We start from the raw sequence: 27,637 nt of genomic DNA, 5'->3' as shown, positions 1-27,637 counted from the left end.
GGAGATTCATTAGTATTTGAATTTAATTAACTAGAACTATATTTACATTTTTAAAAGCCTGTCATAAAACAAAATTAATTCAATGACCAAGAAGAGAAGGCTTAATGAATAGTTCTCCTGCTGTTTTTTTTTAATGATTTTACCGATCTGTGTGATTTCATTTCCTATGTTTCTTAATAATCCGTGAAGGAGGATACAAAAATATTAATTTTATCTCTCCCTCCATTGATATCTTTTGTTTTCTTTGCTCCTTTATTGGGTACTGCTTTAACTGTATGTACTATATTTTCCTGTAGACAGATTTGTTTTTCCTTTTGGGCCCTACTCATTTGGTTTTTTAGTGGTCTTGTAATCTTCCTTTTTGGAAGATGATTATTTTGTTGCAGCTATTTAACTATCTGTACTCACAAGCTCAAAACAGCAAGGAAGACCCTTTTAGAACTGTACCTCAACACCCACTTGGAGTTTGTTAGTTTAATATTTTTCTTAAAATTTTATTGTTCTGGAAAATGTTCTAAAAATTTCTTTATATAAAAGCTTGATTGTTCAAGCACTGTGCTATTTATTAAATATAGATTTTTTTAGAGAGAGAGAGAGAGAGAGAGAGAGAGAGAGAGAATTTTTAATATTTATTTTTTAGTTCTCAGCGGATACAACATCCTTGTTTGTATGTGGTGCTGAGGATCGAACCTGGGCCGCATGCATGCCAGGCGAGCGAGCTACCGCTTGAGCCACATCCCCAGCCCAAATCTTAATCCATTTCTGGTATAAAATCTATAATGCATAGAAGTTTATATTTGTAGATTCTGAAATTTTTAAAACCTAATTCTAGATCTTTACCTTTTGAATGGAATACAGATGTAACTTGAGGTTTAGGGATTAAAAATATAAATTAAGAATGGTTTGGACAAGCAATCTTGAATGATAGCCAGTATTATACATTGAGCAAAAATGTACAGCTTATGTTAAAAAGGAAGAACTGTGACTTGTGGCAGACACAAATCTACTAGAGACTGATGAACCACAATTCAAGGAAGAGAACACTTCCAGCTGACTTACAGGAAAGGTGCCCTTGCTGAGAAATGGTGGGTTGTGGTTGAAGTTCCCCGAGAGACATAGTGGGAGCACTCTCCACCGAGACCTGATATAAACTCAGAGGCATCCCAGGAAACAGCCTTCTGCATGTGCATTTCTCAGTGCTGCCAGGCAGTAGTAACAAAGCATCTCACAACTCACTTTGTTCTAATATGTCTGTTTTTCTATACATACATTTTCTATCTGCTTTAATGAGGCACAATGTACATATAATAATAAACTTGCTGCTTATAAGTGCATAGTCATATGAATAATAAGCAAAAGTGTACAGTCACATCACTACCACCAAGACAGTCAGGATCCGAATATCACTCCTAAATCACCCTTCTGCCCCTTTGCCATTAGTCCTGTGCCCCTGGCAACTGATCTTTCTGGCACAGAGGTTTTGCCTTATTTAGAATTTTATAAAATTAGAATCATACAGTATATAATTTTTTGTCTCTGGCTTATTAAATTTAACTTTCTGTTTATATTCATCTACTAACCTATATTTCAACCTGTTTCCTTGCTAATAAATAATAACATTCTTCTAAACACAGAATCCCAAATATGAACCCTAACTAGAAAACCAGATCCATTTACACTAGAACAGAAATTGTTTAGACATATTAAATGAAGAAAAGACAACATCTATTATTGAACAAGTCATTATTTAGAGTTTATTTCTATACATTATTGTTATTCTTTGGAGTTTCATTCCTTTTTTCTTTCCCCTCCTGTGGTGCTTTCTGTTATCTATATTTTTTAAATTACAAGGAAAACTTTTTGTTTTTAATATTTTGTGATAATTTCACAGCTCTTATAATGACGTACTGTGCCATGAGGTATCTCAAACCAGGATTAGAAATCACTGAGTTAGAAAATGCTTATATGAAAAAATTAAGCACAACTTAAACATTTCACTCTACTATAGTTTTCTTTATAGATAGGAATGTATCTACAATAAAAGTAAAGTAAGTAAATATATCTACTTCTGCCTCCTAGAGAAGGGTAAACTGTGTTTTGAGACTAATTAGTTATCACAAAAAATACAAGACAGGAGGCAGTTTTTTCCATATCAGACTTTATACAGCTGTATACTTTGTTCTTAAAAAATAGTATCCAAGAGCATGTTCTACAGTGTGTCTCTAAATTAAGAGTTTATCTGCATCCTAAAGCACAATTGCTGAATTAGAAAAATAGACTAAATGGGATATAGAAGTCATATGCAAAAAATATTGTTTCTGAAATATTTCTTCCCACTAATAGAGAAAGAAGGCAAGGTAACTTATTGGCTGTCACATTTAGTGATATAATATTTAGAATATATAATCATGCCTGTTACAAACATGTGTACAATGTTCTGTAACACTTGAATAGCTGCAGCTGTCATCTCATTTTTTTCTGGATTAAGTTTGGTCAAGAAAGAAGCTGCCTCATTTTCTAGTTGTCATTTGCCCAGGAAGTAAAAGCAAATTGTAATGAGGGAATCACAGCAGGAGAGCCTCCTAACAAATGAGAGGCATATATTGACTGGCAGCCAGCATGCCATTTCAGTGATAAATGTATTTTTATACACTGCTGTTCAAGGTCATTCACTGTTGTCCTTGAATGTGCAGCCATCAAAAGTCATGCAATTCACATTCTAAGCAGTTCTAATAATCAATGCAAAGAGGCCTTTAAAAAAAAACAGTCATTAATTGTATATATTATTTATATAAGTAAAACATTTACATTTTTACTGCAATTTCATCTTGCTGTTGTTGAAAATTGATGAGAAATCAAAGAAAGTATAAATGTATGAGACATTTGTGAGTTGAATTTGTATAGGTTTATTATAGTGCTCATAGGAGCCAAGCTTGAACATGGATGAACTTTAGTAATTAGCCCGTCTGTGTTTTGTGGATCTTCAGTGGTTAATATTGGTAAGAACTTTTAGAACCTAAGAATTCCAAAACAAAACTATTTTTATTTTAGAACTTCTATATATTTGAGTTTTTTTTTTTTTTTCTTGTGTGCTGAGGATGGAACCCAGGGCCTCATTCGTACAAAGCCCACACTCTGCAACTAACTGCACCCCCAGACCAAGATTTCTGTATGTTTGAAATATAGAGTATATACTAAAAATACAGAAAGAACATTTTGCTTTTCTCCCCAAAATAAAAGAAAATATTTTCACAAACTTTAAGAATGTTTTTTAGCACTTTAATAAGTACTCTGTAATTACTCAGAGAGAATGATTTATTCACCATTTTTATTCAAAAGGAATCCACACTTACCTAATATAAATAACCAAAACCAGTTTTTAAAATGTCAGAATTCATAAATACAGAAAATGTTTGATTATCAATCTGGTATTAAATAACTAACTATATCTTAAAAGTTAGATTATGTGGAAAATAAGGTAGTTTGGTTCACACAATGTCTTCAGTAATTTTTTTTTAAATATTATCCTTGCTGCATTTAAGGATCCCTCTCACACTATGGCTTCACAGTGAACCTGCATTCACTGAAAACCCCCATCTGTCTTCAGCCTGACAATGCCACCCACCCTGTGTCTCACCACTTCATCCCCTGACCATAAAGCCTAACCATTCTGAAGGGTTTTAGTTTTTCTGACAACTCCCATGCTCCCTTTCCTCTGGCCTTTGATTATATACACTCTCCACCTGGAATGCTCTTCTAGTCTCTCTGTCCCTCGCTTTACCCCAACACATACATGTGTGCGCACATACCCCTTACCCCTTAGAGTCATTCATATCCAGAAAACCAGCAAATCTTCCTACTGGCCTTTCAGTTAATGCCCTAATTCAGTTTCTCTCTGAGGTGTGTGTTTAGGGAGGTAAGTGAGCATCTCCCTGACTGGAGTTTAGAACTTTGGGAGAATCTGGTGATGGGACTGCAGTCAAGACTGTTAATCCCATCCTTTTCTGTGACATGCCACACAGACTCCCACTAGCCTAATAACATGTCAAGATGCCCCTATATATCTAGAGGTGTTAGAAGTTTCTGGTGTCTACAGAGATTATTAAATTCTGGCATCTGACTTGGACCTTGAAGTGCTCTTTTCCATCGAACCTGTTACAAATGGTACTTAGGAGATTGAACAGGCACAATAAATTCTCAGACATTAAGAATTCTATAGGCTTTTGGAAACTGGCCTAGAAATCTAACTACTATATGTGACATTGTTTCTGTGGATAAATGTGTTCTGAGTTCCAACCAACTGAATTTGAAACTTTAGGCCCTCTTAGGCTTGGTGCCTGCTTCTGTAGAAACCCTGCGACATACTACAGGTAAAATGTCCCCAGTGGCATGATTTTAAAAAAAAAAAATTACCAATCTGCATATGAAAGGGAAAGGAGTAACATAATAAATACACAGAAATACAAATAGAAGGATTTCTTGTGCCTAAAGTATTTAAAGTAAAACTATCTATTGTATTCATTAAAAGTAAAGTTGTATTTCCTTGTAAAAGAAGTCATTTTTAAAAGAGCACCTGCTCTTTATTATTTTATAAAAATGATTAATCTCTATCTTTTCTAAACTATAAAAGCAACTTAATATGTGTTAAATGATATTTTCTAAAGCACAGTTTGGGGAGAGACATCCATTCACCATGTGACATTACACTTACTGTGGTACTGTTAAGAGTTTCTATTTTAACATTTAAAATAATCTGACAACTGTGAATCTTAGAACAAACGAAATATTTTTACAAAAAAGTAAAATAGTGCAGAGGAATTGTTCATTCTAGGAAAATGGATAAACCTTGTGATTTTAAAGACAAACTAATAGAAATTCTGAAAGAATATGAACCCAGTCAGTTTTATTGTAAGTACTTCCAAAAACAGTTGGTAGGATTGCAGGTAATTTTTACTTTACTTTCTTGCGTCTTTTCCTGTATTTTTTCAAAGAACAAAATTAAATAAAAATCATACTTTTGCTATAAATTATTTTTATCAATGCAAATTTCATATGTGTAATCTATTAAGCCTTCAGAAGTGTGTCCGGACTGCCTTCTCCATACACTTACTCCTAAAAGAGAAACATTATGTTAAATGGAGAGCTTTTGGTTGAGTTTTGCAGGTTTTGTCCCAAAAGTGAATAAAATTAGCAGGCATAATGTTAAACTGTGCCTTTAACAGTATCTATAGCAAAGCATATAATGTTCTTTAAGTCACACATCTGTGGACTACACACACAAGAGCAATCATATGCATATTACTAACAAAGTGCGATCTGAGCTATAAGCAAGCAGACAACCTCACAGGAGTCCTGGCTGCTGGGAGAGAACTTAGTTCAAATATCAAAGCAGTGGTCTCCCTTTAAGGGCTGTAGTTACTTGGACAGCCCTCAGGGGTAGAAAGGGCAACAAGTGGGTTATTGATTTTCACCTTGTGTTACCAAAACATTCTTCATTGACAAATATTAATTGCTTATTAAGTGCTAAAGAGTTTGATGGTCCAAATATTGAATTTTGTAAAGAATTGGCCCTTTAGTTTTGCTCATCATTTGGCAATGTGATTGCATTAAAGATATAGAGGTTTAAACCAACATATCTCCTACTTTAAGAGTATTAAATAGACATTCCTCTGGAGTTTAGTCTCAGTGATAGGATATTTAATTCACTTTCCTTTGCACTGAAGTGATTTTTTTTTTTTTATTACAAAACTGTAGGTAATGCTGGCTTAAATATGAAGTGTATGGCTGGAATCCACAGCAAAGTATCCAGTGTGTCTTACGTTGTTTTAGTTTATAAATCAGTGAAAGTTTTATCAAAACAAAATTGGTGACTGTGATCATTAATATGGACTTTAGTAAATCTTTAGTTTGGTGAAAATATTTTTTTATTTTAGAGGGCATCTCCAGATCAAGGTGAGTAATTAAATATATAAGCAAATGTGTGTATATACAGGCACAAGTTCATTTTGACTGCTTTCTGTTATCTTTCCTCACTTTTAATAATGTCTTTTTACTTTTTATAATTACAATTGGGAAAGTCTTAAGTGTATTGTGTAATGACCTTTCTAAAATATCATAATCTGTGGATAATTGATGAAATTTAAATGAAATAAAATTGGAGAAATTAAACTGTCATTTTGACAGTTCACTAGTTTTTGTAGTTTGCAAATATAATTCATATATATGTTTTTCCTAGAAATTTGATTCTTTAATCATTTATTATCTCTGAGCCAATCAATTACTAGTTGATAAAGGGTTATTATTTAAAAATTAAAATATTATCAAACTTTGAGGTAATTTTTTTACTAACTACCTTCTTTGCAAAATTATTTCTACTTAAAAAGTGATTTGTATGTTGGAAACAACTTTGAAATCTTTTATTTAAAAATAAAACCAGGCATGGTGGCATGCACCTATAGTGCCAGCTACTCAGGAAGCTAAGGCAGGAAGATTGCCTGAGCCCAGGAGTTCGAGTCACTCTAGGAAACAGTGAGGACCACTCCCCAACCCTGGTTCAAAAGAATGAAACAAACAAAAAATCCCCAAGATTTCAAATCTACAGTTTGTAAACAGACCCAGCTTCCTTTTCTGTCCCTGGATGCTGTTAGTGTCCCCTGTTGTCTTATCCTGACCTTTTGCCGTTTTGTGGTCTATGCTGTGTGGATTTTCTCCAACACCTTTATTTGATCCTTTAGCAAAAGCTCCTGGAGAGACTGCTGTGGACTAGGATCAGTGCTGAGTGCAGGGCCTGCACCTTCAGCGTCCATCTATGGACTAAGCACTGGAAATGGCCAGGTGCGGTGGCACACGCCTGTAATCCCAGCAACTCCGGAGGCTGAGGCAGGAGGATGGCAAGTTCAAAGTCAGCCTCAGCAATTTAGCAAGGCCTTCAGCAACTTAAGGAGCCCCTGTCAAAAAAAAAAAAAAAAATACGGACCTGGAGATGTGGCTCAGTGGTTAAGCGCCCCAGGGTTCAATTCAAGAGAGAGAGAAAGAAAAGAAGGGAAACCAAGAACTCCTGGATCTGGTTTTCTTCTCATAAACCTATTCCTGAGCTTCATCTTTCTAACTCTCGTATTTTCAACTGCCTACTCAGAGACATATAATATCTATATGCCCCAAACTAAGTGCATTATTTCCCTTGACAACTTTCCAGCCCCCCTTACACCCTCAGCCCCAGATCTTCCCATGTTGTCTTCCGTGTCCGGGGAATCTTGTCACCACCTTACCCAGTTGTCCTCTCCTTCCTGTCCACATCCATTTCCCCATTGGTCTCCTAATTTATCTATCACGTTTGTTTCCCAACCAGCTCTTCCTTTCCCTAGTTTCTTTTCCCTGTGCCTTTTGCTAAAATTTGCTTGAAACTACTCTGACCTTACCTAAAAGCTTTAGAAAACTCACTGTTGACTGAGAACCAAGTCCAGATCTTTGAGCACAATTGAAGGCAGTATAAACTGCCTGGCCCTGGCTGCCTTTGTCATCACTTCCAAGCTCATCTTCCTGACTCCCACACTTCCTTAAGTGGAGTGGCTCAGGAGTCCTGATTGACTGTGTGAACCCCTCTCACGTCTTCACCCTGCACATGCTGGCTTAGATTCATCTATCTGCGTAGAGTTGCCTTCCACTTCTTGTCCTTCTGGCCAACTTCTGACCCAGATGCCACCTTCTCCCTGGGTGTGGTGGTGCACACCTACAATCCCAGCTACTCAGTAGGCTAAGTGAGGCAGGAGGATTGCGAGTTGGAGGCCAGCCTGCATGACTTACATAAACCCTGTCTCAAAATAAAAAATAAAAAGGGCTGAAAATGTAGCTCAGTGGTTATAGCCTGCCTGTGTTTAATCCCCAGTATAGCAAAAATAAAACAAAACAACACTCCATGTCTTGTTCTGACATCTCCTACCCCTGGCAGAAATTATTGTCTATTCATCTGTGTTTCTGTTTCTCTGACACCTTACGTGTGTTTTCTATTGGGCTATTTATTACATTTATAATAGTTGTATGTTTCCATTATGCTATTTATTATGTGACATAAAAGTTGTTTACTGTTAACTTATCTAGCTTCTCTCCTAGATTGACTGGAAGGGATCATATCTCCTTTGTGTATTCTGATGTCTACCATAGAGCCTGGAGCATAATAAGCCCTCAAAATATTTTTAATACATTTGTCCTAAAAATACTTAATCCTGTGAGGTAGGGAAGACAGACGTTAGCCCTATTTTACAAATAGAAAATGTTTCCCATTCATAAAACTAGTAAAGACAAGTTATAATAACACTAAGTAAATGTGGAGTAGTCTTAAGAATAAGTCAGAGGACTGACAAATAACGTCAGTGTTATTTGCCATGGTAACTGCTCTGTGATATTTGCAAATTAAAAACTATATGTTATTGCATTATTTATGAATATTACTATTTTAATACTAAGAGAAACTTGGACATTATATGAAAACTAGGAGAGTAATTCTATATTTTTATGTTTTATAATTTGGTATTTCTTGAGAAGCAAAATTATCCCTGTAACACAAAACAGTAGTAAACAGGTTTGTGTCACCAGGCACGATACCAACTGAAAGAGAGGTGGTGAGGTTGGAAGGGACTTTTTTGAAGACCTGTCCTCTGTTCCCACCAAGCCATCTCCTGGTGGCCTTCAGCAGCTCAGAAACCACAGGAATGTGGAAGCATCACAGCGGACACTCACTCAGGAGTGTGATTGTTGTCCATGAGTGAATGTGACGTATGTCTGCCGGAGCCCTGCCAGAGGAATCATGCAGTGTCTGAGAGGGCGCCAAGTTCAAGGTACCAAGTTAAATGGGATAGTCCCTGCGCCTGAGGAGCTCTATGTAGAGCAGCAGCGGTTTACGTAGTCAGCGCTGTATTACCTTTCACTGGGCTTTTTCCTGTCTGCTTTCATAGCCATTTTTTAGTCTTTTTGGTTTTTTTTAGGAATCTTTTGAATATTCACAGAATTTTCATAGCTCAAGAATCCAATAACAAAACTTTGTTCATTTTAAGACTTCTAGTATGTGCTTGAATAGACGTCTATTAAAATACTGGGGAAAAAAATTAGCTTTTATATCTGCCCAAATGTGAAAACATTTTTTCTATTAATGTTAATTATACGTAAGTTACACTTTCATAAGTGTTTTTTAATTATTTCATATCAGTAGTGTAAAGAGTTAATAATAATTTATTAAATATCATTTTATTTAAACCTAACAATGTTCATGCATTTATCTAAATCACATTACTAGTCAGTGTTTGAGCATCCATGAATAATCTTTAAATATGGCTCTATAATTATATTTTAAATGTTGAGTTATATGGAAAAATGTTGTTTTAAATTATGTCCTTAACTAGAATTTTTTCTTATGTTATCATTATTAAGTTGAAGAGTCTCATAATGTGAATCTCCTGCTATTACCTTATTAGCCAAAAATTGGCAATAATCATATTATATAATAAGTTGGAAAGTTGTGAAGTTTTGGACTTAGGGCAAACCTGATTTTTGAAATATGTTCTATAAAATTCATCATTTCATCAAAGGATTTAACATATATAGTTTAACTGAGTGTTATAGAGTTATAGCATTGAAAATATTTGGTGTAATAAAGCAAAATAGGTGTGTGTTTGTGTGTGTGTGTGTGAGAGAGAGAGAGAGAGCGTGCTCACAATTATCTGCAGCAAGAAAAGGAAGAAGGGGACTAGATATTAATGGGTGAATTAATGTCTAACTTTCTTCTTTGAAAGTTTCTTAGTTGAATAGAAGGGGAAAATTAAAAATAAAAAATTGCTAAAACTAGCACATGTATTTTTACAGAAATGATATGAGGGCTACGGTGTTTGAAAATTGATAACCTACTAATGACATATTCGTTCTCTATTTGTTTATTCATAGACTTTTCTTTTTAAAGTTAGTGTTTATACTTTGATTATTTTAGTGAAAACATAAGTCTCAATATTTTAAAAATGTGAAATGACTAGTAATGCCCAAATTATAAGAGTAAAACTATACTGAGCACTTATGTTGATTCTCCCTTTTCCTAAATAATGAGGGACTATAATCCCCCACAAAAGAAATTTCAAAACTGTGTTGCTTGTATCATAGGGTTATCAATATAAAGGTACCAAAAAGCTTTTTAATTTTTCAGTGTCTGTTTGTCCTCAAACAATATATAAATAACTTTTAATACCTGAAAATGAGCAATAAATGTTGTAGCCTTTTTAAGGAAAAAGAGAGTCTGTTAACTTGAAGCATTATATCTTATAATAAAAAACTTAAGGTTTCTCACTTTATTATATTTATCCTTAAATCTATTTTCCATTAAGATGTTAAAATGATACCAAATCTACTTGTTTTTCTCCTAAATACCATATATATACCACCCCATTAGGTGGTGGTAGAAAGTAACTCACTGAGTAGCTCCAAAGCCTCTTAGACTGGAAAATGCCATAACAGGTTGATTCTCATTACATGGAGTTGGCATAATGTGAATAAGAAGCATTACTTCAGCCTTCCAACAAGGAAAGAAATTATAGAAATGAATAATCCATTTTCAACCCTCAAATTTCTTTTCAAAGTCATTGTGCACTTGTCAAATGGGCAGATCTAGACTTATGTGCTTATCTGTAGGAGATAACAGGGTCACAGAGAAAAGCCAGGCTCTCTTTAAGACTCAAGAGTTTTAGGATTCCATTTACTGTGTACTTGCATTTTGATCCATACTTTCAGTTTCTATATTGTGTGTCCCCAGTTAAAAAGAGGCAGGCTCCTAATTTTATACTTCATTCTTTTCTTTAAAAATGTATATTTATAGTACTTATAGATAGATTTTGCCCCTTTGGGACACAGACCAGCTAATGGGAAAATGAAAACCTTCAGGCACTGAGGACCAGGGAAGGAGGCTGCCGATGAGCGAAATGGAGCCGCAGTCCCCACTGGGCTGGGTGTCTAGCCTCCTTCCTGGCTAAGGTAGAATGTCAGGGCAGCTCTGTTTAAAGGGTTTAAACTTCTGTAGCTAGGTCAAGGAAAAGCTCTTTTCTTCATCTGACATTGTTACGTGGGCCAAGGGGTCCTGCCTCTTCCCACATGACTGTAGGACCACTGGGTGCCTGAACTTCCTTGGGAGATGGGGCTTCCCCTGGGCCAGGCTTCACAGGATGGTAGGGCAAGGGGATGCAGCGGGCCGGGACAGCCCAGGGTGTGAAGGGGGATCAGGATGCACCAGGCGCATTCTCCTGGATGCAGAAACCCCCTTTGTGCCATTGGGGTTGACAGTCTAGGTATTTGTGAGGCCCCTGGTTGAGTAGGGCCTGCAGGGTCGGGCAGGCTGATTGGCCTGTCCATGACTTAGGAACAGGCACTTCCACCACAAACTCTTGCTGTCAATAGTCCAGCTGCATCTGCCTGGGCATCCCTTGAATTCTTCATCAGTTACACAGGTAAAAGTCACTTAGGAGTGTTAATGTGTAATGTATGTAATGCCAGCTACATGAAAATAAATTATTTTACTTAGTTTTTTCATTGCTGTTACCAAAAGACCTGACAAGAACAACACAAAAGAGGAAAAGCTTATTTGGGGCTCACAGTCTCAGTCAATAGTAGCCAACTCCATTGCTCTGGGCCTAAGGTAAGGCATGGCAGAGGAAAGCAGCCCAAGACATGGCCACCAGGAAGCAGACAGAATGCTCTGCTCATCAGGCACAAAATATAAAAACCCCAAAGGCACACCCCCAGTGTCCTACCTCCTCAAGCCACACCCTACAGTTACCACTCAGTTAATCCATATCAGGGGTTTAATCCACCGACTATGTTACAATCCTCATAACCTAATCACTTAACCTCTGAACATTCTTGCATTGTCTCACACATGAGCTTCTGGGGGACATCACATATCCAAAATGGAAATGGAAGGCTAGTAGTTCTTTTTTTTTTTTCCTTCACCTGATACTCTGTTAGACAACAGACTCTGGAGCCAGACTGCTGGATTCTAATCAAAACATATTATTATACCTCCCTGTGCCTCAGATTCCTCATCTATAAAATGGGAGAAATAGAGTCTCCTCTATGAGGGATAAGGATTAGGAAGTTTATGTAAAAGTGCTTAGAATGGTGCTTGACACATAGTATGTGCTATAGAAGATGGACTTCTTATTATATTTTTAGATTCCCCATAATGCCTAGCCCACTAATACACACATAAATACCCTCATAAATACCCTTCACTATTCAGTTTTAAAACTTATTAGAAGGATGACAAAAACTCTTTGGTAGTTGACCCTTGCTAAACCCATGTTTTTGTTTTAAAGCATCAAGTGATATGATGCATTTTTATACTACAATGAGATAGAAGCACCCAGGTGATATGACCTAAGTGTTGATGATTGGTAAATGAAAGAAAGTAAACAGAGGGATAGGAGAGGATTGAGGAGCAATAAGCAAATGGATGTATGTGACTTAATGAAAATAAGCAGTCAGAATGCAAGTTAGTGTGAATGGCCTTTGGAGAGGGTAGCAGAAAAGGACGTGGAGCAGGGCTGACAATCTGCATTTGTCCATGTCTACACTCCGGGCTTTTGTCCCCTAGGGCTCAGCTGTCCACATCTCAGTCCCCTAAAATTAACTGGGAGCATTTTGAATGTCAACCATCTGCATGCCAACAACTCCACCAGCTTTTCCTCTTCCCTTCCAAGGATTTGTAATAAATTATCTTCTAATGATAACCATCAGCCATGATTGCTATTTTCTGATAAAGTACGCATGGAGCTGGTCTGCCTGCATGGCCCTAGGAGAAAAACAATACAATGACACCCAGGCTCTCTTCAGTACTGTCTGGTTCGAAATTTCACATTTTTAGATGGAGTTGAACAAGGTGACCTAAGGTACCATCCAACTCTAAGATGACATAATTAGAAAGTTTAAGAAAAAGCAACCAAAATTACTTAAAAGTTGGAAGATGAGGCTTGAAAGGTTATGCTCACCAGAATGTCTTTTTAATCCCCAAAATAAAGAAGGAAGTAAAAAGAGGGACATTGCTACAACAGCCCTCCAGTCTGTAAGGGATGAGTGCACTGGAAGCACTGGGCAGCAGCGCTGGTTCTCCATCTCTACTGAGGACATAGAACAAGAGAAAGCAGGCCCAAGCTCAGCATTTGGGATTTTGATTTGATATCAGGAAAATTTTCCTGACAGCACACATTGTTAAACACTCAGAGGGGTCCTTGGGGGAGGTTTTGGAAACTTCTCTAGAGTTATTGGAAAACAAAATGATTTTTATCTGTTTGACCTGCTTAAAGGCAGCCATAGCCACACACAGCAAGAATGGGTGACCTTTCCAGGCTCTTGGCAGCATCGTGTGGTCCTGAGAGCTTACACACAGGAAGGCTTGCAAAGGCTTAGTGCACGGCGATAATTAAATTTCACTTGAGCCTTTTAATCGGCCATAGATGAGATTATCTATTTTTTAATGGTGTTATTATCTGCGTAAATTATTTGCTAAACCTATAATTTGTTTCCTTGAACAGCGAACCTTAAATATTCAATAAAATTTTCATAAATTGGTTGCCTGGGAGAAAAGAAAGACATACTTTTTTTCTTGAATACAATTAATTCTTAACTTTTGAACTCTCTTGAAATGGCTCTCTTTTGATGAGACTTCCCTTGCCTAACAAACAAAGCTGTCAGGCAGAGCGATGTCTTTGTCTTCTCTGTGCTGTGAGCGGTTACCTCCCTGCCAGCCAGCCATGAAATCTGTGGCCTGGATTGGGATGTCAGGAAGGCATGCAAATCAGGATTGGCTGACTTGGGCTGCTGAGAATATGTAGGAGATGGCAAATTATGTGATGAGGGCTGAGTGTAGAGGTACCCGCAACCTAAGCCTCACGTGCTTTTGGTTGTCATTAAGTGGGACCAGTACTAGGAAAATGCTGGTAGTTGTAGGTCCTCGGAATCGCCTTTCCTTTTCAAGGACCCATCCTTGTTCCCTGGTCACTCACTGCCGTAAGTATCTGCCTTCTCCAGTACACAAATGGATACTTCTTTGGTTCACCCTAAACTCAGGGCATCTGCCATGATTGTACCTCATGAGAGTGTATTCACCCTGTTTGCTCTCTGCAGAGCACATCTAGGGAAAACGCCTCTGCTTAAAGGCATAGTTGTGTTTCTAAAGATTTCAGAGGACATGTGCAGCCAACTGGGGACATGTTTTCAGCCCAGCAGACCTTTCAAGTGCCCCTCAAATTGCACCTGCCTAATTTAATCTAAAGTCAGCCATGCTGCTCCTGGAGAAGGACCATGATCAACGCTGCACTTCCCTCTCACCCTAAAGACCTTGGTACTGTCAAGACTCGCTCCATGTTATTTTACTTACTTATTTATTTTAAGTATATTTTAGTATTATACAAAATACGTGAGTCAGTACTTAATAAATCTTTCCCTTTTGGTGATATTTTTGATAGCAAAATTTTACCTACTTTTAGAAATCTTCCCTTCACAATTTATGTTTCAAGTAACAAAATGTTTTGATTGGTTAGGGTTTTTTCCTCCTCCCCTTAAAAATATAATGCGACCTGAAAATATATATTAAATATTCTCTTTAATCCTGTCTGTTCTTTAAAATGGATCTAATAGAGTCCTACATTTGGGTTTCCAGTTTCAAACTTGTAATTTGGAAGATGAATATCAGGAAGGAACTCCAAGAAGAGATAGGCGGTGTGATGAGAAATGTTAAAGAGAATATTCTAGATAGTCATAGCTTCTGTTGACACTGACCAAACCATTTTGGAAATTCTGGTCTCTGTTTCCTTCCCTGTACAATAGGGTTAATTTTATTTCTTTGCCGAGCACACTGAAAGTAACCTGGTAAAAACTGGTATGTCAGTGTAAGTATTGCTCATTATTAATCCTGCCTCTCAGACCCTTTCCTTTCATTAGACAAGGGGTTGGGGTGTTTAACAGTTCAGCACTCTGTCTCCTACCAGGAATAATTGCTTGATTTTTCTCATTGTTCGTAGCACTTCCTGAATTAGATTAATTTCTTTATGTTCTATCTCTGTCTTTTTATGACAGAAATTCCTTTAACTAAAAATATAGCAAGACATGATACTATTTGCATACAAAAAGTCGATCAAACCTCTTTTTATTTGAAACCTGTCATTTTGAAATGGCCTTTAGCATCTAGCATTTGAGACCTAAACCATTGGGTCTGCCTCATCACAAAACTTCCAAGTTTGCTGTGGTCACTGTGCAGCTGTTTGCCTAATGCCTGAGTGAAGGTTAAAGTCAGTTGGGGTGGTGCCTGCACAGATCTTAGAAGTTCAGAGAGTCTGAACAAAGACAATGGCACATTTCCATTACATTGAGGGCTGAAGCACCTCTCAGACTGAGATGATAATGAACTCACCAGATGTACAAAACCATTAACATAGCAAGCTTCCCCCGCTCTGCCCCAAGTGGTACTTGCTTCTTATGAGACAACAGACCTGTCTATCAACTACAGTTAGTGCTCTCTGGGTTCAAAAGACAGCCCTGTGGGGCATCTAGCAGTATCTTTGTGCAAGTGTGTGTATGTGTACACGTGTGCGTGCACACACACAGGTGCACATATGCATCTGATCTAAAGCATAATCCTCCTTTGTTCAAAACAGACTTTTCAGAAATTTACAAAATCAAACTCAGGATATGTTTAGACCTCAGCAACAACAGATGAAAACAGCGATGATTAGTGAAATTAATAGGAAGTATTTATTACTAGTCATGGAATGAACTTAAATTCAGTTCTGAATTTCCCGGTACAAAAGCAAAACACACGTTAGCTTATGTAATCATTGTTACAGGATAAAAGAAAGCAACAAAATCTTCCCGGAAAGAGAAAAACTTTCCAGGTAGAAAATTCCAGAATGAATCCATTTTACTGGATCACCTGTTAGACACTAGATAACAGTGGGCAATGTCCTCTACTGATGTAGGGGGATCCGTATGGTGTGCTCTAAAGGCCAGCCCTGGGAAAAGGTGAAGAGATTGTGTGAAATAGTTAGTGGAGATGATCTGAAGGAGCAGGCATGGTCCCAGCATTCTAGGTTTCTGCTTTACCACAGGACTACCTTGGAGAGCCTCACAGGAAGTCATAGTGAGGTGCCCATTTGGTTGTGACATCTTGGCCTGCTGGATTAGAGTCAACTTGCGGTGGCACTGTTAAATGAAGGGCAGATTGGTTGCTGATTAAGGCAGGTTGCTAATCTGAAGGAGGCAGGCCTTGTTTTAAATTTTAGAAATTTTGGAGATCCATTCTCCAGGAACATCAGCCAACTTCCAGAGTTCAACTTTGAGGGCTTTCTAGAATGACTAGTTTATCTTGGTAGAACTTTTAGTCTGCTCACAATTTTAGATGGATACTAGGATTCCAGAACAAGCAAGAAATTATTTTGAATCAGATGGTCATAATGGAAAGCATTACATTCAGTGTCGTGAGGGCCCAGGCTAGAGACCTGTGAGCCAGGCAGTGTGGTGCACAGGACTTCTCTCAGGTTTTGCTGGGCTCATGGAATGAAGAACAATTTCTTAGACCGAGTGGCTGCCTCTACTCGGCCCTGGCTGATGCTGCAGCAGGTGAACAGAGGCCTAGTTTTGCCTAATCTTCCAGTTTTCCAGGAGAGGCTAAAAATCTGGCTTTTTACATGAGCTCTGATGAATTAGAAATGTAGTCTTAAATTTTTTAAGAAACATTTATGCAGGCCAAACCAAACACATCTGCAATCTAGTTTCATCTTAAGGCCTGGTCAATGATCTTAATCAAAAACTAGATTCAGATTGGCACAGTAGAATTTCAGATGTTTTGCAGAACTGAATATTGATTTTAAAAAACAAAAATGAGTTTATTACACTGGCCCAGTAAACGGGAATGGCCAGTTTTTCCCATGTGATTAGTTGGGGTCCTCCTCCCACCCCCACCCAGAATCAGTTTCATTCTAGTGAACTTGAAGTTACTCTGGTTTCTTGATTCACCAGGCATACCGTTACTTAATTTCAGCATATGTGTGGGTCAGCACCATGGATAGGTACCATACATGTTTAATAAAATGTCATTGTCTGAAATCTGTTTCTAAGCAACCCAGTATGCTGAATAATGCTGATTTGGGGATAAATGGTCCAGGCATTATTTATTTATTTATTTATTTATTTATTTATAGGGAGATGTCTTTAAAACAGTATACTTAAGTAATTGAGTTTTGTGATTTTTCCCCCATCGGTCATGTCTAAACAAGCAGTAGAAACAAAAATGTCAATGGTATTTATTGAATGCTTATTATGTACCATGCATTGTGCAGAGTGTTATTTATATTTCATTTAATTTTCACAAAGCTCTTTGAGGTGGATATAGTCATTATAATCATCATTCTCCCTACATTGTAGGCATGGTACTCTGAGGCTAAGTACCTTAAGCAACATGGCCCTAAGTTCCACAGTCAATAGTTAGTGTAATGGAGCCCAGATTCAAACCCAGACAGTGTGACTCACATCAATGCCCTCTGCCTGCCCAAGCCCAGGTCTCCAGTATGACATTTTTTTCTTTGAGTGTTGAAAAACGTGTTATTTGGGATCCCATGGTGTCTTGAAAGTCAAGTAACAGGAAAGAACAGGTTACAAAGGGCAATAAGGAATGTCCGATTGCCTTTCTCCTCACTTTCTCATTTCAGTCTTCAGATATGAATTATGAATAATTCTTACTGAAATTTACAGTATGTATGGACTGACTCACACAGCAAATCTGAAGCTTCCAGTGAGCCTCAGGTTTCACAATTCTTCATCAGAAATTACAGATGAATACAAACCGTCTGATCCTGTCTAGTTTAAGAGCACACATTTCCCATTTCCTCTCTAGACAAAGGGAGGGAGAGCAGCTGAGAGCTTGTACACCAGATCTGGTACTAGTTAATGTAGTAGAGGTATGGCTTTTAACAGTTGAATGTGGGGAGTTTAATACAATATTGTGCCAATTTTCTTAGTACACAGTGTTTTCTGTAATTATTAATATCAAACTTGACTGTATTTTTTTTTATTAGTAAAGACCTTTTAGCAAAGGCCTACTCTAAAATACAGTCTCCTTTTTATTATTCATGGCTAAATCAATGATAGCTATTGGCAAAGGTTCAAAACTATCCCTGTTAACTTGTTTTTAATAGTGTTTGATTTATATGTGTGCCCGAATCTCCAACACATGAGTGTATCTGTGTTTACTAATTGCAGTTATATGCATTTAAACACAGTGTTATTGGTGGAAAATCAAGCATAAAACATGAAAAATGTGTGATTATTAAGGAGTTCAAATTGTAGTTTCTCCTTCCAGCACAGGGATATCATGATGCAGTTTTGATTGTTTTTCGTTTCTGGATAATTTTGATGATCTGTTTCTTCCCTTTCTAATTAATTGCAAAAGTCTTCCCCCTAATGGACACAAATTAATTAAAACATTGTTTTACTCATTAGTATATGCTTTTTCTTTGGGCCCATACTGTCCTTCCCAACTGGAAGGACACTACTAGGTAGTGTATCCAGAAATTAGACTCGTAGTAGTCTGGTCTACTCCTCAGAACAAGATTGAAGCCCTTGGATATATATAATGAGAAAACTTTGGTCACTTTTCCCATTTTTCTAACTCAATTCACAAACAAAGAACATCATAGTATCTAATATCTGTGATATCACTTGTTCAAAATCGAATGCATTTACATGTGTCCTTGAAATGTATCTTGTGTGTGTTCTGTGGAATGTATTCCATTAATGACCTATGAACTTCATTTTAGACAATCCATGGACACAAGGGACCAATCACTGCAGTGGCCTTTGCTCCTGACGGGCGATATCTTGCCACCTACTCAAACACTGACAGCCACATTTCTTTCTGGCAGGTAAGAGTATATGTTATGGGTCTTAAAGTATAAGCTGCATGGTGTGGGTGCCGTGGTGGGAATACCTTCCTGTGGAGCGCCCCTCTGAGCCCTACTCCCTGTGCTTCCTCCCCTCCTTCAACAAATGGCAAGTGTTTATTGATTGCTGATTACGTGTCAGACACTTGTGCACAGGGCACTGAGGACACAGTTAGCAATCTGGAAAGGGGGCATCTGCTGTCACAGAGCTTTCAGCATAGGGATACAGGAATAAGACCAGCATTCACAGTGCAGGGGAGAGTCTGAGCATGAGGTATGGGAAGCTTTTCCAGAGGAAACCGCATCCAGACTGAGCTGTGCGGGATGCTGAGGAGGGAGGCACAGTCGCTGGGAAGCAAGGACATGGCATATTGCAGGGCCAGCCCAGCCTGAAAGGAGCTGGGCAGGGAAGCCTTGCTGAGGCTGGGAATTCACACAGAGTTCTTGGGTCTGTGACTCTGAGTGGGCACAGGACACAAGACATCGAGGTGCTTTCTGAGTATTCACTTTATGCCCCCTTCAAATGATCTCACTTTTGTTTGAATTATGAATTTCCCACATAATGTTATTAATTCCCCAGCTCTTCAAAACATTTTAAAAAACTTGAGTATCTATTTCTGGCAATTCATAAGAATGCCCATATTTAATTCTGACTTCAGTGATTAGTGACTTGGTGATTAATATTCACTAATTTAAGTGAACACTGATTTTTACACTAGAATGTGTTTTGTCCTCAGTGTTTAATTGTTATCCATCTTCTTTTTTAATGACATTACTCTTTTAGTCCTGATAGTTTTAAAAAATTACATATCACCAAGCCCCCCAAAAGAGTTAAAATTTTGCCACCTTTATTTTCCTAGGATGCAAGTTATATTTTATAAGATTCTGTGTACTGCTTTGAAAGCTAAAAAATAAAATAAAAGTTTAAACAAGGAAGGCTTCAGCACAACTTGATGCCAGTTTTAAAAAATCAATAGCTAATAAAATGTAAAACGGATACAATAAATTGCTTAATTAACAACATGCTATTAAAGCGTGACAACTTCCAAATCTGTCACAGACTTCCACTTTTTATCTAATTTAGTTTTCCAGTTTATTTTCTCATTATCCTTTCTTCTAGAATATATCTCCAGCATCTTAATTAGCTCATATTAAACTCCTTTCATCAGAGATCTCATTCACGTTTCATTCTTCCCAATGGGTAACCTCAGGACTGGCATTTTACTAAAATCCGATGTGAGTCCTCTAGGTATCCAGAAACTAGACTCGTGGAACAGTGGTTCTTTTAAGAGTGAGCTACTGATGGCTTTTATCTTCTCATTGACACAATGGTCTCTGTGCCACTATTTCCCTTTATTCCCCGTTCTCTTGGAATCGTGGAGGAGTGCTCCCATTCATTCAGCCTCGACTGGCCGTCCAAGTGCTGGGTGCTGGCTGCCCTCTGGAAATGGAGATCAGCAGGTCACAGCCTCTGCTTCCAGAAGCTTCTCTTCTGTCCATGCTTTCTCCTTTGGAGTAAACAGACTAAACCTTTTCCTTTGTGTTAAAACTTTTGTTCTGCTAAGGAAATCTATGATTTAAAGGATTGCCTCCCAAAGTAGCCAGATTTGACACTTTTTACAGTATTTTCTTGAAATTTCCATTTTCTTCTTTCTCTTCTCTAGGTCTTTAAGATTTTATTTGCATGTGTTTGTTCATCTTTTTCTTGAGAACTCTTTCAGTCACAGTCTCTGTCCAGCATGTTGGTGGAATTGTGGTTAGCCTCCTCTCTTACCCGGGAGGTCAAGGTCATTCACAGGTTGTTATCTTTCTGAGATCCCTCTTCCTCTCCAGTTCCTCTCTGTAGCACCCACTGTGTCCCAGTACTCTGTCAGGTCTAGCTAAGCCTGTGTGCCTGTGCGTGTGGCTCTGTCCACAGAGGGGGTGCAGTACCGTTGGTTAGTCCACAAGCTCTGTCTGATGTCCTGTGCACATGGCAGAGTGCCCCAGCAACCAGAGCAACACACGCGCCTTTCTCGCCTCTAAAATCAATGTCGGAATTTAAGATGTAGCCCATTCCTTGGATGCTTAAATTATACCCAGCTGAGTCTTGAAAATTAAATGGAAGATACAGAAACACATGATTTCAGCTTTATCAAGAAAATATAAGGAAAAGTTTTCTAGAAGTGCAGTGGTCTTGTGTTTGAATTACGGAGAACCCAGAAGGCAGAAAGCAGCATTGGATCTACTGCTGCTCTCCCCAAATGAGCTTGACTGATTTATTTAGATTCATGTTATTTATTTCTAATGATGTACGCGAATACTTTTATATTATTCCAGTAAGTGTACTGTAATACATTTTGAAAACGTAATGAAGTCTTATTAATACAGAGCCTGACTAAGGCTATCAACTATTAAAATCTTTGCTGAGAAGTGAGTGTTAATGAGAAATATTGGTTGGATAATTACTCAAGTGAGACTTAGTAAAAGGTTTGTGTACAGCATTACTTATATAAGGAAGGCAGTAAAACATTTCCTGTTTTGATGAATTGTATCTGTGTTTCTGTATTCTGAAAATAATCTCCATAGAACTGGTTTTGTGCTGCATGTTTTGGAAGGGACGGGAAAGGCCAAGTTGGCATGTTAGTTTACACATTCAGCCATCGAATAATATAACTCAGCAGTCTTTCAAACCTTTTGATTCTCTCACTTCATTTTCCTACAATTTGAATCCTTCACTTCAGTGTATCTCTTGATATTTGAGCAAGGGGAAATCAGTGATGAAATATATTTGTAATTCTCTTACCTAAATTTACCACCACCATCCAACAAATAAATATCCTCTTTCAGAAATGCTATAAAAAATCTGACTGACATTGGCTTCATTTATTTTTATTTCCTCCATCATACAGTAGGATAATACTATTCAGCAATTTTAAAAGAATGATGTAAATCTACAATCATTAACATGCAAAGATTGCCCTCAACATTTTGTTGATGAAAAAAGCACATTGCAAAACTACCTTTTAATATGAATCTCTTGAAGTCCATTTCTCCCCCAGCGTGTCTATACTTAGAGGTCTGGAAGGTTGTTTACGAAACGTCAACACAATTGTCTCTGGGAGTGAGATTCAGGGCATTTTGCTTTCTTTTTTGTAGTTCTATTATTTGAGTTTTTTATAGTGAGAGTATTTATTATCTTTATAATCAGGAAAAATGCAATATTACCCAATCTGGTAATTCCATGCATTGTTTGTTCAGGGTTTAAGTTGCCCTTAACTTTAGCCTAGTTTAATCAAGAAAAAAATGATGCTGCATAGCCAAATGGTGAATTATTTCAGAGAGAGTTATTTGGTTAAGCTTATTGGGAAAATTAATGCACACCTTTCCTACTTGAAATCTGTTCCTCATTTGAAGAGGTCACGGGGAAAGGATGGTCTGAGGGGCAGTGGAATTTAGTGAGTATGATGTCCTCATCCTTTCAATGGGGTGCAGCTATGGCAATTCTGGACCTTACAGAACCCCATTCTGAGGCAGAAAGGCTGTTTGACACTAGTGACAGCATTTATCAAAGTAGAGATGACTCATGCCATAAAAGGAACCCAGATTAATAATGGAATTTTCTGGAAATCTTTCCATCTAGAGAGCTCTCGTAAGATATTTTCTTCCTCTCCCCTTTTACCCTCAACCTTTTTCTTGTACATAGCTGGATTTCAAGGAAAGAATTAAAAGTAGGAAAGCATCTGAGCACATTATATATCTTTGCATTTTGAACCACAAGCAGAAATCAAGCTTCATACATATTTTCATAGAAAATCCATAATAAAAGAAAAATACTTTGTAGTTATTTATCAACTGAGAAATTAGATTTTTTTTTAAAAGTATAGTTTGCCTATTGATGCCAGTTAATTTTAACCAGCAATTTTCAGGATCATTTGGATCTGTTCTGTAAGAGGACTAAATTATATACTGTTACTTTTTGTAGATGTGAGACCTATCCAGTCAAGCTTACTATTATTATTCATGTTTGAACTATTTGGGAACCTCCAAAAGGCAATAAGGCATTGATTTTTCTCTTTATTGGTGTTTTTGGAAACAGGAGGGAAGGAAACAAGAGGCTTTTGGAAGGATGACAGTGTGATACTTCCTGAATGTGAACTGAACTTCAACAGAAAGAGTTAACGATAACCATACATTTGGTTTTAAAATGTGACCTCGTACACTAGTGATTTTTTTTCACCTCTGTGTTGTGTTCGGCACTATTATTAATGCAGGAAAATCAGTAACATTAGTCATCTTAAAAGGGTTATTACTCAAGATGATTTAAATTGTGAAAATGTCAGTGGAGCCTGCGTGCACTCTGCTAGAGATGCCATGATTTACGCCCTCTGACACCATCCTGCTGCTGAGAGAGGCTGGCAAAAGGAATGGCTTGTATTTTGCTCTGATCCAAATGCAGAGCATGATATCAGCAAAACACATCTCAAATGTCCTAGGACTCGCTAGGGTTTTATGTAGCAACCATTTGTATAAGCTGGACCATAATCTGCATGCTTCCTCCAAATCCCTAGCATCCTATGCATGTAGATGGAGACTTTACCAGCAAGAAGAACCAGAAATGAAAATTAGTGCAAAGAAAAAAAATATTATTTCCAAGGCATCTTTCCTGACTTTCAGTATGCTTTCCATGTGATTTATGATAGTGCAAATGATGCATTTGCAAACATTTTAAGAAATATTTAAAATCTAAAGAAAGCTTCAGATTCAGTTGCTCCAAAAACAGTTCACTTAGAAAACTGTCATTCAAATGTGAGAACTTTGACCTGAATACATAGTTGTTCGTGATTTATAATTTCCACGTTATTTTTCATTCTGTGAATGGAAGAAGAAAACTATAGTTGAAATCAAATCCAGAAAAACTACTTTTTGCAAAAATCACCAACTGATAAAGAGGAAATGTCCATCAATCATGGAGGGTAAACTCTGTTTAGCAGGATAGCAAAACAATGAAATGGAACTGATTCTTGTTTCTTCCTTCAATATAAGTAAAGGTTTTTCAGAGCCTGTTTTCAAAAAGCAGGTGAGGAATGAAGGTGTTGGCAAAGGGATAGGGATTAGGGTTCATGCTTGGTTGCAGTCATCAGTCACTCATGACTACAGCCTCACTTGGCTTCATTTTCTTGAACTAATTATAGACCCTAAAACTTGTCTTTATTGACTCATCCTTCAGGAGATGCAGCTAATGTTATTGTCAAAGAATACAAAGATCTGCAGTTTTAAATACCTACAACTTCCAGATATTGTCTAACTGAAGCATTTTATTAACAGCTGTAACTTAGCTTCCTTCCTAAAGATTGATGGACTCACCTGCTGACAGATTCCGCCCACAAAGTAAAATTTCTCCAGTCTTACATGTTTACAGTACCAGCATCAGAACAATTTCAAATCCACCCAAAGAAGTGCTTAAAGGTTAAGAATAAGAATACAAGTTAGATAAATATAGATAGCCATTAGGGAGTAGAAAATGACCAGAAGAGATGAACCAGTCTCTTTGGAAGGAAAAGGGAAAGGGAAAGGGTCCTTTAATTGACACTTGTGCTCTTCTGTCCCCTGTCCCACCAGATGAATACGTCACTCTTGGGAAGCATCGGCATGCTGAATTCAGCCCCTCAGCTGCGCTGCATTAAAACCTACCAGGTGCCCCCAGTGCAGCCAGCATCTCCTGGCTCCCACAATGCCCTCAGACTGGCTCGGCTCATCTGGACTTCCAACCGCAATGTCATCCTCATGGCGCACGACGGGAAGGAGCACCGCTTCATGGTCTAGCGCTACCTGCTGCCCTAACTGCGTTTTGTTTCCCTCAGTTCTCTAGGCCGACGTTGCTCTGTCCCTACAGCGGATCATTCCTTGGTGCCGGCCCACCCCAGTGTCATCCAGGGGCGCGGCTGGGTCTGTGTCACTCGTGCATGCTTCTTGGGGGCAGACTCCCGCACGGGCCTCCTATTGATTCAGAGGCATGCACACACCACTCGACAGGATGTGGCCATTCTGTCACTAGGTGGTTTTTCCCTGCCAGAGATGGGAGGGGTAAGCCAGCGGTTCCTGGGAACACTCTTCTTGCTCTGTGCAACAGAAGCCCAAAAATCAATAACCACTGTGATTGCACTCTCAGCCCGATCAGCCTTCCCAGCCATTGAAGCCAGCCCTGAGTGCTGCTTGAATCTGGTCATTCTGACGCTGGCATTGAGGTGATGTGGCAGTCCTCATTATTGAAATTACTCCCCTTTGGATTTCCTAAAACATACTGTTGTTTACCAAAAAGATTCTGTGTTTACATGTTTTTTTTCCCATTGGTAATTGCTAGGAAATTACTCAATTCAATTTCCTAGGATTTAGCCGCCACCTTCTTCAGTGACACTTAGCTGATTTGAGATTAATGAGAAAATATTTAAATATATTTTCCTTGTATAAAAATACATTTTCCAGATACCTAGCTTTCTGTAGTGCTCATTTCCTGCTGAAATAATGGTATATGTAGTAGTTTAAAATAAAAATCATTCACTATTTATTATATAGCTAATATAATTATCCAGTCACTGTAACTAATCTTTTGAGGGGACTCTTGTGATAATGAAGCAAGTTTGGAAGCATAGAATATACCTAAAATGAAGACTCTCCTTTATCTTGCTCTAGACCTTTTTGTTCAGGAAAGAGATTGCTTCTTCCTTCTGGAAACTTCTCAACCTGCAGATCCCATGTGTATGACATGTCAATTATAATGCTAGAATTACATATCAGCATTTCAACTACTGATCAGTTAAAGGAAAACTAAGGAAGGATTTCTTTTAGACAAGTACACTTGAAAATTAATATCGATGGCACAAACGTTTAGGAGTGGGGGTTCTCGGTTTGTTTGAAAAGGCACTGCAGCACCTGTGTTCTTCAGGCTTTTAAGGAAGCTTCAGCTAGCTCACTTTCTCCTGATGTCCAGTTATGCTGGTCTGTCTTACAGTAATGGAAAAGTCCATCAGTTAATATTTTATATGAATTGCTTCTAACAGGTTTTATCTATATATTGTTCAGGGGAGTGGTTGTTGATTGGTTGGCTGGCTGGCTGGTTGTTGATTGGTTCATTAGTTAGGTGAAATGGTTTATTAAATGCAAAAATATGAAATAATTTATTAAATTCAGAGAAAATATGCAAAGTTTGCAGAGGAACCAGAACATGATGGAAGCAATTAATCTAAAAAGCTTAGATTGTTCCATAATTCACAGAAACATAGGATCAAGGTCCAGAAACAAATATATCTGTTATTTTATTGAAACAGATTTTTAAAGAACATATTAAAAAATTAAGCCCAGTAGAACATACCTTTCATATTGATATAAAATGTTATTCCCATTGATGGCAAATATGTACTATTTCTTGGTTTCAGATGTTGGGTGTTCTTTCAAAAGTGAATTTATGCTACATGCATGTACATCATATTTATAATGATTATATATGTAGTTTCCAAGAAAGAAACCACGAACTACACAGTGTAGACTTTGTGTGGTGAATGTGCTGTTGTGTTTGTGGTAGAGAAATGTGGGGTAAACTAACAGGCACACTGTGTTTTTCCAGTGGGCTTCTGAGTCTGCTCTTTACTCAGCACATGTTTACTTTCTGAACTTAAATGGAAATTAATTTATTCTAGACTACAAAACTATTTGGAATGAGGAGGTAAACATAAACCTTAGATTTTTTTTTTTTTTAACAAAACATTCTGTGCATCAGAAAAAAAAAAAGTGTGGGACTTGTAGGCAAGCCACCACACTGCACACGTGGTACCCACCGTGGAGACTGAGGACAAAGCTGTGAGATCTGGGGGAGCAAAAACCCTGGTCAAGGGGAGAGCCAGCCTCTCCACATCCCATGTGCCCAGATACTGGCTGTGATGAGGCAGTAGAATATGAGGACTGTGGAGCTCCGTGGGGGGTTATGTTGATGATTAGATGACATCTCTAACTGCTGAACTAATATTTACATTCTTGTTAACATAATGCTCTCCTTTGCTATTTGACACCCACAGTCCCAAACTTCATCCCAGCTTATGTTTCTCAGCTCTGAGGTAAACTTTGTATTGTCATCCCAGTGTACACTGTTAGTGTTTTATTGATTTTGTTAGCACTGCTTTTGGACCTGTCCTTGTAAATGTAGACACATATGTGGCTCCACTGGTAATTTACAAGCAAAAGATGACATGACGTGACATCTGTATGAAAATGTCGTAATGATTGAACTTACTATGTACAGCAAGTGAATTAAAATGTCTGCCTCCCAGGACATTTCTGGATAATTCCACTTAATAGATTCTGTATGTGCTGAATGTCCCTGTGTACATAATGTGTGTTAAATAAAACTGAATTATACTGAAGATGGTTTTCCTGATATTGTTGATATTTTCCTGATATTTTTCCAGTGTTTACCCTTCTTAAACATTCTCAGTTGAAATCCATGTGCTCTCCTCATTCTTTTGTTTCTGATGACTTATTTCACTGGAGAGCTGGATTCCGGAAAGACAGACTTATTTCAACAGAGCAGTGGAGAAGGAAACCTCACCCACACTGCCCCAGAGGAAGACAGCCAGAGGGAGGAAACTCAACAGTGCCCCCTGTGGCGTGGGCACGGGAATTGCATGCATGCTGCTTTATCTCCA

At 37.9% G+C, this 27,637-nt stretch overlaps 1 protein-coding gene across 2 annotated transcripts in view; it reads left to right on the top strand.

Moving 5' to 3' along the window:
* Positions 1-27,355, top strand: part of Wdr7 (WD repeat domain 7) — a 326,007-nt gene extending 298,652 nt beyond the window's left edge. For both annotated transcript variants that reach the window (XM_027949032.2, XM_071602717.1), the window contains 2 exons: positions 18,837-18,941; positions 24,561-27,355. In XM_027949032.2, coding sequence (XP_027804833.2) covers positions 18,837-18,941; positions 24,561-24,764 — 309 coding nt within the window. In that variant the 3' untranslated portion in view covers positions 24,765-27,355. The remainder of the gene's footprint in view (positions 1-18,836; positions 18,942-24,560) is intronic.
* The last annotated feature ends 282 nt before the right edge of the window (positions 27,356-27,637 follow it).

Source organism: Marmota flaviventris, chromosome 16, assembly GCF_047511675.1.
Source record: "Marmota flaviventris isolate mMarFla1 chromosome 16, mMarFla1.hap1, whole genome shotgun sequence".
NCBI classification, from domain to species: domain Eukaryota; kingdom Metazoa; phylum Chordata; class Mammalia; order Rodentia; family Sciuridae; genus Marmota; species Marmota flaviventris.
Note: the sequence above shows the minus strand (reverse complement) of the source record. Positions and strands in the feature narration are given on the sequence as shown.